Source organism: Doryrhamphus excisus, linkage group LG10, assembly GCF_037039965.1.
Source record: "Doryrhamphus excisus strain RoL-2023G ecotype Guam linkage group LG10, RoL_Dexc_Guam_v1.1, whole genome shotgun sequence".
Taxonomy (NCBI): domain Eukaryota; kingdom Metazoa; phylum Chordata; class Actinopteri; order Syngnathiformes; family Syngnathidae; genus Doryrhamphus; species Doryrhamphus excisus.
The window spans coordinates 18,209,190-18,225,683 of NC_136366.1; the positions used below are offsets into that span (position 1 = coordinate 18,209,190).

The window sequence follows — 16,494 nt, forward strand, 5'->3', positions numbered from 1 at the left end:
AAAATCAGTTCGCCCAGGAGCCACCCTCAACCACCAGCCAAAACGTAGCGGAAATGTAGTGGACCCTTATGCTTGCCCCTGCAGGTGGTGGGTCTACAAGGGGGAGATCACATGTGACTTCTTCAAGATGGGCCCGGCCGGGCCCCAGGGGTAAAGGCCCGACTACCAGGCACTCCCCTGCAAGCCCCTCCTCCAGAGGGCGCTTTGTATTGAGTAGTGGACTCCTTTAGAATAGCTACACATGATAACCCACAAGGAAAGCTTTCTAGATCTTCCAGAATCTGTATCTCCTTGGTTTTCCAAAATGGTCTGTTTTAATTTATTCCAACCACGGCCCACCTCCGGGCATGCCCACTCCACTGTGATTGGTCCTACTCAGTTTGTAGAGTTTGTACCCGGGCATGTGATGTCACAGTGAGCCAGTGTGAGACAAAACTTAATCTGAGCATTCAGAGTCAAAACTTTTTTCAGGGCTCACTTCCAAATGCGAACACCCCATCTGAAATTTTGTCATTATTTAACACGAGACTACAACAATCCAACTACATTTATTGGTCAGAAAATTTGAAAAAGCATAATAGGTCCCCTTAACAGGAAATTTTGTTTTTATTGGCCAATTCTGCAATTCCAAAAAAAATTCTGTTGAGCGGAAATCATAAAGGGGAACTGCACTTTTTTGGAATTTGCCCATCATTCACAATGTTAGAGGTTTGTTTTTAGAGGGCTTTAACAGGTTAGCGATCACATTGTTTACAACAACTTAAGTCTCATATGCTACACCCCCATAGAAAAACAGTTCAGCAAAACAATGAAAACACAATGTATTTGTGCAGACTTTTGCGTAAGAATGTTAGAAGCATTATTTTTATCTGTGTTAGAATAAAATGTAAATTAAATTACTATAGTGTTAAGTTATCACCCTTATATCCGTTTGCTTAGACAATAGACAATAGTCTTGAGTGTTTTGAAGCAGCATTCCCAGACGTTGGCCAGCTACTCCCAACACCACTAATCTTGCAGGTGCCTGGGAATGCCAGCAGCAACCTTGAAGAAGTTTCATCATGCAAAATGTGCCAAGATAAGAACACATGCACAAAAAGTAATTATTCTCACATACACACACACACATAGACAACAAGTACAGCTTGTGCAAGTGCTTGCTTCCCCCTCCCCTTAGAGTTGCACGACCATGTATTAGAGACCTCCTAAAGAAAATAAAAAGAGAGGAGCATGAATGGCATACTCAGAGTGGAGCGGCATGTCACTGGGTATGTGGTTTCACTCTCCTCGCTGCGAGAAACTTTGAATATTGTTGTCTGTCTCTTCTGTATTTCTGTATTTAAGTGTTTTTACAAGTGTCACAGGAGTTTGAACCTGACAATCTGCTACATTCATTATATTTGATCACCTTGTTTTCAATTATTTCAGGCCTTTCTGCACAAATTGATCAAACGATTACAGCGGCATGCACTGTTGTTCATATTAAACTGCCAAATATTGCACAAAGATACTGAATTTGTATGTGTTCATATTGAATGTCTGCCCCCATACTAACACCACAAATGAAAGCATGACTTGCTTACATGCTAAACAGATTTGCTCTGTCAGGAAAGGTGAAAGCTACAACTTCCCTGTACTATGAAATTTTATTTGCCGTTATTTGATGTTTTTGTTATGCGAATTTGGATGAATTTGGAAAATGTCAATGATGGCTAAGGGTCACAATGAAGATGATATCACTGAAATGAAACAGTCAAACTTACCAGTGGAATTAGTAACAATGAAGACATGAACCGTGATGGTAAACAGAATTACAGTGATACAGTTGCAGTAATTAAAATCTCACTGCTTGAGATCATAATTACTGTAATAATAGCATACAAATAGCATAAAGACATCAAGGATAAGACAGCAGAGAAGCACCCATATTCTGTGAGTGCGCATTTGGAGGTGTGTACTTCTGTTGGTGTGCATATTCATATATGTGTGCGTAAATGTGCTCATATGTGTGAATGCGTGTGTGAATGTGAAATTGTCACTGAGAAAAGGAGAGAGACTGCCTTCTACCACCCAGTAAACTCCGCCCTGTGCAGCCAGGTCAAGCTTTCACAGCCAGAGATCCACCGGCCTCGTGGGTGTGGGCAAAGCCAGGGCCGACTCCCCAAGACCCGCCCCTGAAGCATCCCCCCGAAGAGACCAGCAAGGGGCCATGGACGAGCAATCCCGACCAGCAACAGGGCGCCAGCAGGCGGGAGGAAAGCCACACCCCCGAGACCGGCGGGAGACCATACCCCACTAAGGCAGAAGGGCATCTAGGGCCACACACCAGCGGGCACAAGGGCGCCCCCCCCAATCGGAAGGGAAGCGCCCACGCACCCCCAAGAAGCGGAACCCGGCCCGCCCCAAGTAACCCCAAGCCCGACCACTGATATCTATCTACGTATATATATATATATATATACGTATACACACACACATATAACCATAATAAAGCTAATAATTAATAAGTATTTAAAACAATAAATACATAAAAATAGCTCAGACACACCCCATCCACACGCACACACGCAAGTGCATACCGTGGACTTCCCCGGGTGGGGCGTCCAGGGTGTCCAGGGCGTTACAGGGCGAGGGACCCAGGGGTCCCAGAACCACAACCAGGCCCCGAGCCGAAGGAGACATAGGCCGCCAAGTGATAGCATCACACCTCCCCTCCGCCCCCAGAACCAGCAGCACACCATGCAGCAGAGTACAAAGGCCAGTGGTAGCAGACACCCAAACACATCGCCCCCCCCCCCCCCCCCACCCCCAGCAGGCCCGACCCCAAGGCGCACCGATCCAGCCCGTCACGCCTGTGTGTGTAGTGGAATGGTATTGTGTATATTGTGCAATTAAAAATAGGCCTGCACCAAAGGGCTGACGTATGTATGGTGTATGTGTGTGTATGTATCATATGGAGTAATTAAAAATGGAGGATCCTGCCCAGATCCCGCCCCAGAACTGAGTGTCTAAAGTGCGGTTAAAATTGAAGGTGACCAAGCCAGAGGGATGCCGAGGGCAAAGGGGCATCCGCAAGGAAACCCCTCACCCCCGGCACATCCAATTGCAGATCACCCCCCCAAGGTCCTACATGTACGTATGTGAGGTGGTGCAATGCAGTAGGGAGGACCGGGGCCCACACATGCCCTCAGCTCCCACAACCGCCAGAACAGCAGAGACCGCGCCCCGGCGACACATCCATCACGACACCACAGAAACCACAGGAGAACCGGGACCCGCATGAGGCAGAGCACAACCACACCCCCAAGGCACGTGAGCCAAAAGCGTCAGGGAGGGACAGAGACACATGCACCACACGGCAGAGCCTACGAGAAAAGCGAGAAGTTTAAAAAAATGTCTGTCCACTATGGGAGTCACACGTAAGAACACTTCTCATTCAGAGAAAGGCCTGGGACAATATACTATGAAGATGAACTGGACAATTTTGATTGCCATGTGCATGTGTGTCTGTTTTCCTCTCTCTCCTTCAAACGGGCAGGAAGAGACTCTCTGCAATGGCTTCAGCACTTCGGCGCTTTTGCTCCATGAAGCAAAGGCTTAACAAAGTGAGCGATCTTGTCATACAGTCACGGTGAGTGGAGGCGGAGCTGGTAGCATACACACAGTGCAGAAGAGTACGTATGTTTGCACATCATAAGGCAAATGGATTGGAATATACAGCAAAACCTACCCAATGTATGTGTCCTCGGTTCTGCCTTCACCAGTGAACATACATCTGGCTGCGAGCATGTCACCGTACTTCACATCCACATCATGGTTTGTCGGATAGAAAGCCTAAGGAAGGAAGTAGTATGGTTAAAACTGATTGTGGACATGTCTTCTAACGGAACTTATTCCCAAATTGTGGAAAATAATTATGTAGGGTTTTTTCCTATGCAATGTAAACAAATTTATCAGGCATGTAACTTTATACCTTCTTATAATTTACATGGAGTACACTGTCTCCTTATCACATACAGTATGTTTTATATGTTTTTGTTTTTTGTAGCTGTTTCTGTAGTTGTTTACGACCTTCTAACTATGGTTTTTGACCCCCGGTATGGTATTTGAACCCTCATGACATAACACCCCACCACCTTTACACTGGTATTATCCAATATAGTATACATCATAAAAGGAAATAATAAATAATAATTTGAAAAACTACTAGGCGTTAAGCTGCGAAATTCAAGGCTGTGTGGCAAGGCAAAACTGCATTGTGAACCCCATTGTCAATCCCTGCCCCCCCAACCTGTATTTTGAGTGGGCTTGCAGAATGTTCACCAGTGAACATATTTTTTGAAGGGCTGTCAAATGATTAAACATTTTTATCAGATTAATCACAGTTTTCAAATTAATTAATCATGGTCACCAATGATCACCATTTGCCACAGTGTATTGTTGCACAAAATTACAATTTTTACTGTATGTGATGAACAGAAAGATCAATATAAATAAATAACGAGCCACGCCTGACTAGACGGCGAGCCCAGAGCAATCGAAGATACATACAGTATAAGGTGTTGGAACTGCACTGTTGTGTTCGGGTGAGAATAGTGAGAAAAGTTATACTGCGTCAGACTCTGTGGGACTCTGTGGGGACACTACACTGTGCTTCCGTCTGCCATCATAAAAGAAAGGTGTGGTTACCTGTGGTAGTTGTGGAGACTGTCTCCCAATGAGGCTCCACTCTCCATTTCGGATCCTGTAGCCACTAACCACTTTTCCTACAGAAGAAATAGTACCGTTAAGTTCAATCAATTTCATGATAGTAAATAGTCTCTGTTTATGGATGGTATTTGTCCTGTCAATTCTCTTTACAATTCATCATCTGCTCTGTGTATTGAGGAGCAATTGCATACATTAATGGTCACGTCCTTAGTTTGAGTTTTGTTGAAGTTGATTTCCATAGCTTTCTATTATGCAGTTTGTGAAAGTAACTGTGGGTGATTTCAATAAAGTTGGCTACACCAATGTGCATGCATGCATGAATGCATGAATGCATGAATGCGCATGTTGTGTTCATCGGCCCATTGCCGGTTGGCTCAGTGGTAAAGTAGATATGTCATCCCCACGTACTCAGAGTAGCATGAAGATTCAGGGATAAGAGGTTCAAAACCTCTCCATTTTGCTCCTTGATATTCACACCTACACTCTGTTATGGTTTTTGACAACTATTGATTTATTATAAATCATGTGGTTGAATACTGCCTATTATTAGTCAATAAATATGCATAAATCAAGCATTTTCAAAAATAAACAGTACAATATGTAACCCATGTCATGCCACGACCCTCATAAGAGCCTAATAAGTCACATGACTTGGTCAGCTGACGTGAGATCCCCTCCTGATTCGCTGTCTGTGCTGCAAGGAAGCACTAAAGGGCCAGCAGGTGCAGGCAATCAGCAGCTCCGGCTGTGGCTGGTCAACAAGCGGCATGCTCACAACCCTCTTTTTGAAATCTAAACCTAAAGAAAACAACTTTGCGGTAAGCCTTTCCCTTTCACCGGCCACGTCTGCCACCGCAGTATGTGTATATGTCTCAACTGCTAAACTCATTGCTAGCCAGTAAAGTGGGATGAATGCCACAAGTGAACTGTTGCTGAGATTATGAAGTATGGCCATCTTGAATTGGAAGTATAAGTGTCTGGAGTATTTACCGGTAAATTTTGACTGACATGTTAATACCTGTTTGTTTCTGGCCTGTACAGGTCAGGTTTTTATTAGACGGCTTTGGTCCAACACCAAGCAAAGGAAGCCTTCTGAACTGCAGCGAATGGGTAGGACTGTCTTTCCTTTTGACTCTGTGGACTCAAGGATCCAGGACCATTCCTCTAGAGTGGCGTTCCTAAAGCCACCATTACCCCAGAGACTCATCAAACTGTTATACCAGCTACTTGACCAAGATTGCTGTGATCCTCTTTTGTGAAAATTGGCTTTTGTTTGTCATTTTGTTCCCCCCGTTTACAATATGATTTCACTGCAAAGCACCTGTGTTTCCGTGTCTCATTCACTATGCATTATTTACTCAGCCCTAAAATAACGCGCTAAAAATACATATATTGGGCAGTTAGGGGACACACTCCAGATGTTGTGATGATATCTAGAATTCTACACTGGTGTCGGTGATATTACTGTGAGACTTGATTGCCTGAAAAACATATTTTTATTGCAGGTTTGGATCATCTCTCACCTCTGAACCCCTGAGGCCCCTTTTAAAATATGATTTAATTTAGGAATCGCTATCATGGTCGTGTCTGGAACCAATTAAACATGGGCTTACTGTGTGTGTGTGTATATATACAGTACACATGCTAACAATACATAGCTTAACATGTCCGGTCCTGCTCTTATCTGTACTCTGCACTACACATTCACTAGCAAAAACGCCATCGGTTCTATGAATGTGTAGAACGCATCTACATCTAGTGGGCCTCTTTTCATGTGTTATGTGTGTGTGTGTGTGTGTGTCATGTGTATGTGACATGTTATGTCATGTGTTAGGCAAGTCGATTTGTACTACACATGTGTAATCTACATCATTATTAAGATTGGAGAATCAATATTTTTTTCCTCATGTCATAACCATGGTGCAAGTGCATAAATTATAAGCACTATTTCTTGGTTCCATAAATTAAGATTTTTTTCACCACTGAAGAAATACAAATAAAAGCATTTGCGCACAGGCCACACAGCTAGGACACCCGAGTTTGATTCCACCCTCGGTCATCTCTGTGTGGAGTTTGCATGTTCTCCCTGTGCATGTGTGGGTTTTCTCAAGGGACTTCCTCCCAAATTCCAAAAACATGCTAGGTTACTCCAAATTGTCCATAGGTATGAATGTGAGTGAATGGTTGTTTGTCTATATGTGCCCCGTGATTGGCTGGCGACCAGTCCAGGGTGTACCCCGCCTCTCGCCCAAAGACAGCCGGGATAGGCTCCAGCACCCCTGCGACCCTCGTGAGAATAAGCGGTAGAAAATGAATGAATGTCAATAACTACCACAGCACGTGATGTTGCACAATCAATTAGCTAAAAAGAGGACGTAGGTCTGAAGTATGTGCAGAACTGCTTCCGTTCCCGATCTTATAGTGACACTTACTCTCTGTTCTCCAATAGCTTTATTTCTTTGTCAAGTACATAAGTTGACTTATAGCCAGTGCACAAATTGAATGGAGGTCCATTTGCATAACATCTGGAGCAACGTAGGTAACATGGTAAGGGGCTTTAAACTGTCCTTTGGCCTACGATGCCATTAAGCCATTCCTTAATGAATTCAACATTACAATTAATGTGTAAAGTAGGTTTGGAAGATAAAAAGTATGTTGTATTTTTAAAATACACAACTGTAGAGAAAGCCCAGGAGCAAAGTAACAGTTTCCCCTTACTCTTCATGTACAGTACATGATCATAAATGCTCGTCATGACTCACCCAGGCGATGTGTGTGGGTCCTAAAGGCAAACGGGTAGATGGGATACGAAGCGTAATCACAGGCAACGTCTGCATTTGTAACTGAAAAGAAAGAAAACAAAAACTTATTCTGTATAGCTTGTCCTGTAAATGCAATAGCTTTTCTACTATTAAACAGTCTCATTCTGGAGACTACAGTCATGGAAAATATGATGAGACAGCCGTTGCTTATTGAACCATTATAAAGCCTGGTACAACTAAAGGTACATTTGTTTGTATAGATATGACGATAACAAAAATTTTTGTACTGCCAAAAACTTGTTGAGCTATTTTTGTTGTCATTATATTTGTCCAAATAAAGTCGCCTTCAGTTGTGCCAGGCATTAAAATAAACAAGAAACTAAAAAAAAAACCCAAAGGTGGAGTGGTCTAATCATTTTTTCCATGACTGTATAAGTACAAAATATCACTATCACCAGTAACAATATCAGCCAGAGATAAATGCCAGTATTTAGGGATGTCTTATAATATTGCCAGCCTTTTTGCAACAATTAGTATTATTCAGTAGGATGTAGCTGAATCATTAGCCCGTTCATAGTTATCTTTCATGTCCTATTCTAGTAATGAATACTGAAGCTACCTCTTTTTCCTGGAAGGATGACAGTGTCCATGGACATGAGAAGATATATACCAGCAATAAACGGCTGCCTGAAAGAAAAGAAAAAAAAAAACATCAATTAGGGGCAACAAGACAAAAAAGCGCTGATAAAATACAGTATTCATTGATTCATTTTACTACCTTAAATGCACATACACTAGACTTTAGCATCAAAAGAGATATTTTGTCTTCTCTTCCAGTAAAGAAAAATAGCCTGAACAAGCTACAGATGACAGCTTATTCACGTTCACGTCGTGGTTCTAAAATTGCTCTCTTACGGCCATCTGTGGTTGGATTAAAGCTGAGTGGGAAAAGCTTGGATACACTTAGATTTGATGTATTCACGGTTATGGATAGCTTGTCACACTGTGCAGACTGGCTAGTGTGTGCCTTCTGACAGTCTTGAGAATAAGTTGATGGTTAAAACGAGCTTGGTGAAAGAAAAAACATGCTCCCTGCGTTGTTCTTATTTCACTCAGAAATTGCACAACGTCAGCAGGCATCCTGAAATGCTCGCTTACATTAACTAGTAGTAAAAAACAGAGTGTAAACACACTCATACAACCTGAGTTGCACACACATAGCACTTGCATGCGCTGATAAACTAAGCTAAGCCTGTTAGCTTGTGGTTACGCTCCGTAAGAAATGGGTTTGGAGGGTTTTTTCCACCAATTTTCACCCATTTCGACGTATTTGGTTTGTGAAGGGGGCAGGTTAGTGTCTGTGAGGAGATTCCGCTACAATTGAGTGGTCCGTTGTGCAAATATTTTTCCAGAGAAGTATTCCTTTCATTCCCATTATGTAAATTTTCATCAAATTACGCATCTAACATTAGATTCCAACTCTATGAAATCATAGTGCCCTGTAAGTAATACAATGTAACTCATCAACCATCATTCAATCATAGCAGACATCTATGGAGTAATTCATATTTTGTCTGAAAAATAAATACGCACGGCTTGGATGTCATTCTTAAGGTGAGTCCTGAGCAATCCCTGTGATGATCTGCAGAATAAAAAGACAAAATATTTTAACTGACAGAAAATACCAAAATGACCAGACATGAATGGTCATGGTCAAGGTCAAGGTAATGGTTTCGGACATCTTTGTTTCGGACATGTTTCATGCAATGAGTACCTTACCTTGGAAGGCACCAACATCTCCATAATGGATCTGCAGCACAAAGTAAGTTACTCCTGATTTTCGTCCAACTTTGAAACCAACATCTGGTCAGACAACACAGAGAAAGCAATACAGTTTAAAGATGAAAACAAAATTGCATTAACTTGGATACTGTATTAAGTACTTCCGTTTTTAAGCAAAACATTTTAAACAAAATGTTAAGGCAAAGCAAGACTATTCAGTGTGTTGCTACAGCAAAATGAGGTGCAAAATAAAATTGTAACTAACTACTGGTATATAAATGTTTATGTAAATGCATATACATTTTGTAAATATGACCCGTTATCTAATTAAAAAACATTACAGATAACAATCCCATAGTTTTTGTATGTCTTGAGCTGCGTCCCATCCAAATTTATTTGACTGTCCTTGAACGCACCATTGTACATGTGCATTGTGTACACACCTTGATAAAAGGTCCAGGGCAAATTTAATTTTAATAACCTCCCGCCTCCATAAGACTATTGTATCATCATTTGGCAGTAGTGTGATTACTGAGGGTAACTTGGTGTAAATAAATTCCCAAAATTAGATTTCATCTTTTAACACTGCACAATGCCTTTTACCACACACGTCACACAGCCAGCAACCTAATAATCTTCTCCATACTGGTGGATGGTGGGTCTGCATTCATTTAGTGCTTTTAACTTGTATATATATGTATATATTGCCATGTGCATATGTGTCTGTTATCCTTGTGTCTCGCCTCCAAGCAGGCAGAAAGGGTGTTCATTCTCTGCGTTGGTTTCAGTACCTTGGCACGTTTGTTCCATAGAACAACGGCAAGCCCTTTTGTCAGTCACACAGTCTCTTTGTCACACTTGTTGAGGAGGGTCCGGTATACACACAGAGTGCAGAAGAGTGTAACATAGTACAAATTAAATTAGCCGACTGCAATACATTGCCATATATTTTTTCCATTCCATTTCACTATCGAGTTACAACTGTCACTTTTCACTGTCCTATTAGTCAAAGTGGTGTTGTTTCTGGATCTGTACAGTTAAATTATTGCCTCTTTGGTTGCGGTAAAGCTCGCACATTTAGTAACAATGGCAGTGCAGTTAGTGCTATATACCATATTCAAATTCTGCCCAATTACCTTTGTGAGTGTGTGTGTAGCTGGCTTAAACAAAAAGTCATGTGCCATAATGCTGACACTGTTACGTGCCTTTCAAAACATACCTTTTGGCAGTTTGGTGTGCGGTGCGTTGCGAGCCCAGGCATACAAAATGGAGGCGTCATCCTTACAAGTGCCATGTGCACTGCCACAGTCCCTTGGGTGAAAAATATAACAGTCAGTCAGTTCAACCTCACAAGGTGAGCTAGAGAAATAGTCCAAAATATCCAAGTGACCCTGTATCAAAATCAGGGTCATCTCACCACTAATACATCTGGATCGCCACAGATACATGTGGGGCTCTTTAATCTTTATCTTTTTTTTAATCAGAATTTTGAAAACCTGCCCTCTGGCCCAACAGCTCGGCATGATGTGTATGCGTGTAATGCCTGTAATCTTTTATTGGATCTGTTTTTGCTATGAGAGTTGGGGTGCATCATGATTATCTCTGTGTGGAGTTTGCATGTTCTTTCCGTGTGTGGGTTTTCTCCAGGTACGCCGGTTTCCTCCCACATTCCAAAAACAAGAATGTTAGGTTCATTGGCCACTCCAAATTGTCCATAGGTATGAATGTGAGTGTGAATGGTTGTTTGTCGATATGTGCCTTGTGGCTGCCGACAAGTCCAGGGTGTACCCTGCCTCTCGCCCAAATACAGCTGGGATAGGCTCCAGCATACCTGCCACCCTAGTAAGGATAAGTGGCATAGAAAATGGATATGTATGCTTAAAAATGCTTAATTTAGGTAAAACATACATTGAATTTGCTTCAGTGTGCAAAAAAGAATATAGGTCATTTTTCAAGCACAAAACAGCATGATTTATTCTTTGGTATATAAAAAACATGAATAAAATAATATATAATAAAAATATAATAAGCAGAGAATAAAAACATGATTACCAGTAGTTGGTGGTGCTGACAGGGGTCTTACAGCCAAACAGCAGCATGTGATGGACTGTGTTCATGCTAGCCTGAGGCATGAAGTCCACTGAGGAAGAAAGGCATTAGGTGTTAGATAATGCGAATGTTTTATGAAACGCATTAGTCAATACTTTCTATGGCCTGTGGCTATTGGTTAGCACTATATTAACATGATTTTCTCTTAAAGGGGACTTAATGTGCTCATTTTTCCACCCTTCATATCAAGTTGTGGTCTCCTATAGAGCAGCTACACACAATAACAGAAAACTTTTTAGATTTTGCAGAATCTGTACCTATTCCAGCTGTATTTCCTTTGATTTGTGCTTCCTGCCAAAATGTTCTGCATGCCCACTCCGCTGTGATTGGTCACGCGCCCAAAGTGCTTCTATGACTATAACTATGAACCATACATGTACTGTATAAGGAATTATAAGAAAGTCTGCCCCTCTGTGAGGGGCATTACCACGCCCTCTGAAACCGAGCGTTTAGAGCCATCCCAAACTTCTTTCAGGGCTCACTATCATAATCTGAAACTTTGGTATCGTTTAGCAAGACAATACAACATTCTAACTACATTTATAGGTCAGAAAAGTGGAAGAGCATAGCAGGTCTCCTTTAAAAAAAAGACAAAGCATTTTGTTAAATCCCTGTTTCTACATGCAAAAAGAACATTGCTCACTAGAAGAGTGAACTGATTGCTTTGTGTCCTAATGCAAACATATTAAGATTTACACAGCAGCCTCATCAAACAGGAGAGGCTTGAAAAGAGTTAATCATGGTTGAACATAACTACAAGTTAAAACGACACGGAATCAGCAGTAAGTATAAAAGGTAAGACTATCCATCAAGATAAAACATTCTGGTGAAAAACAAAAAAAACTTTGCTTTTAACTATATAGAGTAGTGATGTTGTACATACTGTGCTTACAGTATATCCTAGGGATGTCCGATATTGGCTTTAAATGAGTACCGTTGTTTTGATTCTGAGTAGATAACTCAAATATGACTTATTTTAGTGCTCATGTCAAACTTTATCGTAATGTCACCATGCAAAATACACATTTTTCAGACGGAATTACTAAAATGAATGAACCAATGAATTATGTTCAATATTTCAAGTTAATTAACATAATAAGGTTTCTGTGTGTAGGAGTAGGCAGTACATGGCTTCAGGTCAAATGTCTGACCGTAAGAAGTTTGGGAACCACTGACGTAATATTTGTTTCCCATAGAACATTTGGGTGACATAATACTAACTGTATTTTGATGCTAGCTCTGCAAATTCAATGTTAATTGATACCTATATCACATTTTTAGGCTGATATCGAGACAATAATAATCAATGGCTCATATCAGACATCTCGAGTATATACAGTACAGTTACTACTCAAAGTGAGTAGGTCCCTCATGGCTGACCAACAATTTTTATTGTGGTATATCTTCTCAAGCTAAAATACTATGTAAAATACTGGTTACAAAAATAATTGGAGCGAGAACATTTGACTACTTTAAAATACTTTTATTATTATATAATTCATATAAAAGGGGAAAGAAAGGCATAACGCGAAACGATACTCACCTACATATGCAGTCTGACCAGTTGGCACAGGAAAAGCCATGCACAGGTAAGTGTCCGACTGAAATCATAGAGAATACAATTATTGTATAGAATATTCAGCAATCATTATCATATTGATATGCAGTTTTGGCTGTTATTGCTCCATTTGACTGCAATTCATTCTTCTTACATACAGTAGGGGAAATAAGTATTTGATCCTCTGTTCAGTTTACATTAAAGGGGACCTATTATTTTTGACCCTTTGTATTGAGTTGTGAACTCCTTAGAGCAGCTACACATGATAACCAGAACAGACAGCTCCAGAAACTGCACCTATTCCACATTTATTTGGATTCCGTGCTTCCTGCGAAAATGGTCTGTTTTAATTGATTGCACCCACGGCCTGCCTCCAAGCACACCCACTCTGCTGTGGTTGGTCACAATCCCAAATGCTCACAAGGACTTCTGGATAGCTGCCGAACCCATCTTTATAGGGGTTGATATATAAGAGTTGATGATAAACGGCGATTCATCTTTTTAAAATGTCTGCTTTTAACATACAGTCATATGTGTTGGATCCCGAATTCGATCGTAGAGACTGAACCAAAATTTCTCAAGAAAAGAGGTTACTTCGAGACGTCTCTGACTGGTACGTAGCTTTACTATTTTAGCATTGGTAATGTGTAACGTGTTTAACTCTTTTGAGACCTGTGGATTGTGGTGGGAAATGGCTATTATATATATATATATATAAATAACCTGGTGATCTTGTAATTTGCGCCCCACTCCCTGTATGTGCATACTCTATAATGCTACACAAACAACAGTTTTTGTTCCATTACTTGCACAAAATAAACTACAAATTGTTACTTACTGCTTGCTCTTCTGACTTTTCAACACGGCCAAGTAACATTGGAAAGGCTTTGGCCTTCAGCAACAGTTTGTCGGCTAGCCCAGCTGCATACTGGCCCAGTGTGAAATGGTGTTGACAGATTAAAATATTTTTCTTTTACTCGTAGGGAATCAGCACTTCCAACCACCTGATGTTTGCCTTGTTGGGAATTGTAACCAAAGTAGCTTTCCCTTACACCTGAAGAAAGACTTCCTGGGAGACATTGCTAAGCAGAGAAACAGAGTTTTTAACATGTATAGGTCAAAAAAGTGGAAAAAGCATAATAGGCCCCCTTTAACAGAGTCAGAATATTAATAAACAGAAAATGTTTAATATATCGTAGGTTAAAAACAAATTTGTATTTGAGTGAGGGGAAATGAAACATCAAGCATTCTGATCCTCACAGATTGTATCTGTAAAGAGGAGTAGAGACCAACATCCCTCCTGAGATGTGTGCAACCCAGGTAAGCAACTACTTGAAACATCTTCCCTTGTGCTTGCCAGCAAGAGTTTTCCAAACTACAAAGCCATCTTACTTGTGGATCAAGTATGTACTTTTAACCTTTATTTATGTTATTTCTTCAAAATAAACCTTTGTTGAGGGATGTCCATTTTATCCAGGTAAAAGGTACAGTACGTACTGTTTAGTTTCAACATAACAGACCTACCTGATCTGGGATGACACCGGGCATCCGAACAGCCACAGAAAAGTCAGAGTTTGTTAAGATTTGTGGCTGATCAGTCCTTGAAGAACAGTCACTGGGATCTGATCCGGCACTTTCCTGAACCCTTGGCAACAGACAAATACCTTTGATTTACCACTGCAATAATCACTTTAAAGGTACTGTCTGCCTTGGGTAAATACTGCATTGGGGTGCTGACTTTCAAATGTGTGCAAGCATGATATCTTCTTGCCCTGACATTGCAAGCCACGTCCGTGTAACACACAGACACACATTTGTTATGTTACAGCGGCCGGACCGTAATGAATGAATTTTCACAAAGAAGGATTCCTTATTTACCAAGCAAATATTTCTGTAGTTAGAGCATGTAAAACCTGTTTACAACCTTCTAAATACATTTAACATTATTAGAGACTCTAGAAATGAACTAACACCCCTATAGTTACCCTCAGGCCTTGTTAGGGAGTTATGTGCCTGATGTGATGATGAGTTATGTGAGATGATTCAAGCCTACAATGTGGCTCAGGATGGAATGATAGCGAATTTGCGTTTTTAATTGTGGCCAGCCAAAGGCACACCTTGAAATGCTGGCTTTTCAAATATAATGCGATAACTTGATCCACAAAATAACATCAGAATTTTTCAAGATTAAATTATGGTTAGATTCAAACAAATTATCACTGAACATGAACAAGACAAAATGTGTATATTTTGGAAAGCAATTAAAAAACAAAGAGATTAAAATTTCAATTGGTGGAACAACAATCACACAAGATAATGAAATCCGATTTTTAGGTGTAATTCTCGATAGCCAATTAAATTGGAAATCACATTAACTACACAGCAAAAAAAATGGAAAAAAATGTTGCAATTCTCAGTAAAGCGAGACATGTTTTAACCTATAAATCTCTTCACATCCTATATTCCACACTTGTAATGCCATATCTGACTTATTGTTCAGAGATATGGGGAAACAACTTCAAAACCAATCTGCAACCTCTGGTCCTCCTGCAAAAAAGAGCAATTCGGCATATACGTACATAAGGTAGGTGTCATAGAGCATACTAATCCATTATTCCTCAAATCCAAACTGCTCAAATTTGCAGATATAATATCCTTGAAAACCTTACAGATCATTTACAAAGCTAAACATAAACTCTTACCAGGAAACATTCAAAGTCTGTTCAAGGAAAAAGAAATATCCTATCAATTCAGAAATCCAAACCATTTTAAATCTGAAAGTTACCGGACCGCAAGAAAAGGTTTCTGTGTTTCCAATTGTGGAATAAAGCAATGGGAGAGTTTGTCGTCAGAAATTAAGGAGAGTAAAAGCATATCACAATTTAAACAAAAATATAAAGATTGGATTTTATCAAATTATAATAGCGACATTATAAGTTAGCCCAATTTCACCATCAGTTAAACGACACTAAAAGGTCTGACTACTTGATGCAGGTCATATTAGTTTGAAAACGTGTATATAAAGTTGTATTGCAGTTATGTTTATCCTCAATATTTTATTTTTGTACATGTGCATATGTATGTATGCATTTATGTGTAGATGTGTATATACATATGCATATGTATATGTGTATATGTATATATATATATATATATATATGTATGTGTATATATAAATGTATATATTTTTCCCCTTTCTCCTCTTTAAATGTTACTCATTATTTTGTTTGCTTGGTTGTCGGTAGCCACAGGAAAAAAATATTGTTGATTTTGGGGGGAGAAAAAAAAAAACTGTATACATTGGTGGCACTACTGAATTTAATTTAGTTGTAAAGTCAATGAAATGTGACACAGTACAAGCTAAGTGTCTGTTTATAAATATAAGTGGGAATGGTATTTTAATAGTGATCATTCTACTGTCTTGTCATCTCTGCTGGAATCTCTGATTGACTGATATGAGAAATGTAAGAATATTACCTTAATACCTTTGTAACTATAAATTGTTAGAGGTACCTAGGCTAACATGCATAAATATAGAGGTAGTGATTATCATTATTATTATCATTAATTATT

At 40.1% G+C, this 16,494-nt stretch overlaps 1 protein-coding gene across 2 annotated transcripts in view; it reads right to left on the bottom strand.

The window, feature by feature from the left end:
- pam (peptidylglycine alpha-amidating monooxygenase) overlaps positions 1-16,494 on the bottom strand; it is a 39,421-nt gene that overhangs the window by 18,891 nt on the left and 4,036 nt on the right. For both annotated transcript variants that reach the window (XM_058060259.2, XM_058060251.2), the window contains exons 4-13: positions 14,446-14,566; positions 12,907-12,964; positions 11,307-11,394; positions 10,474-10,565; positions 9,252-9,335; positions 9,066-9,114; positions 8,092-8,159; positions 7,473-7,553; positions 4,690-4,766; positions 3,731-3,834 (exon numbers count right to left, since the gene is read on the bottom strand). In XM_058060259.2, coding sequence (XP_057916242.2) covers positions 3,731-3,834; positions 4,690-4,766; positions 7,473-7,553; positions 8,092-8,159; positions 9,066-9,114; positions 9,252-9,335; positions 10,474-10,565; positions 11,307-11,394; positions 12,907-12,964; positions 14,446-14,566 — 822 coding nt within the window. The remainder of the gene's footprint in view (positions 1-3,730; positions 3,835-4,689; positions 4,767-7,472; positions 7,554-8,091; positions 8,160-9,065; positions 9,115-9,251; positions 9,336-10,473; positions 10,566-11,306; positions 11,395-12,906; positions 12,965-14,445; positions 14,567-16,494) is intronic.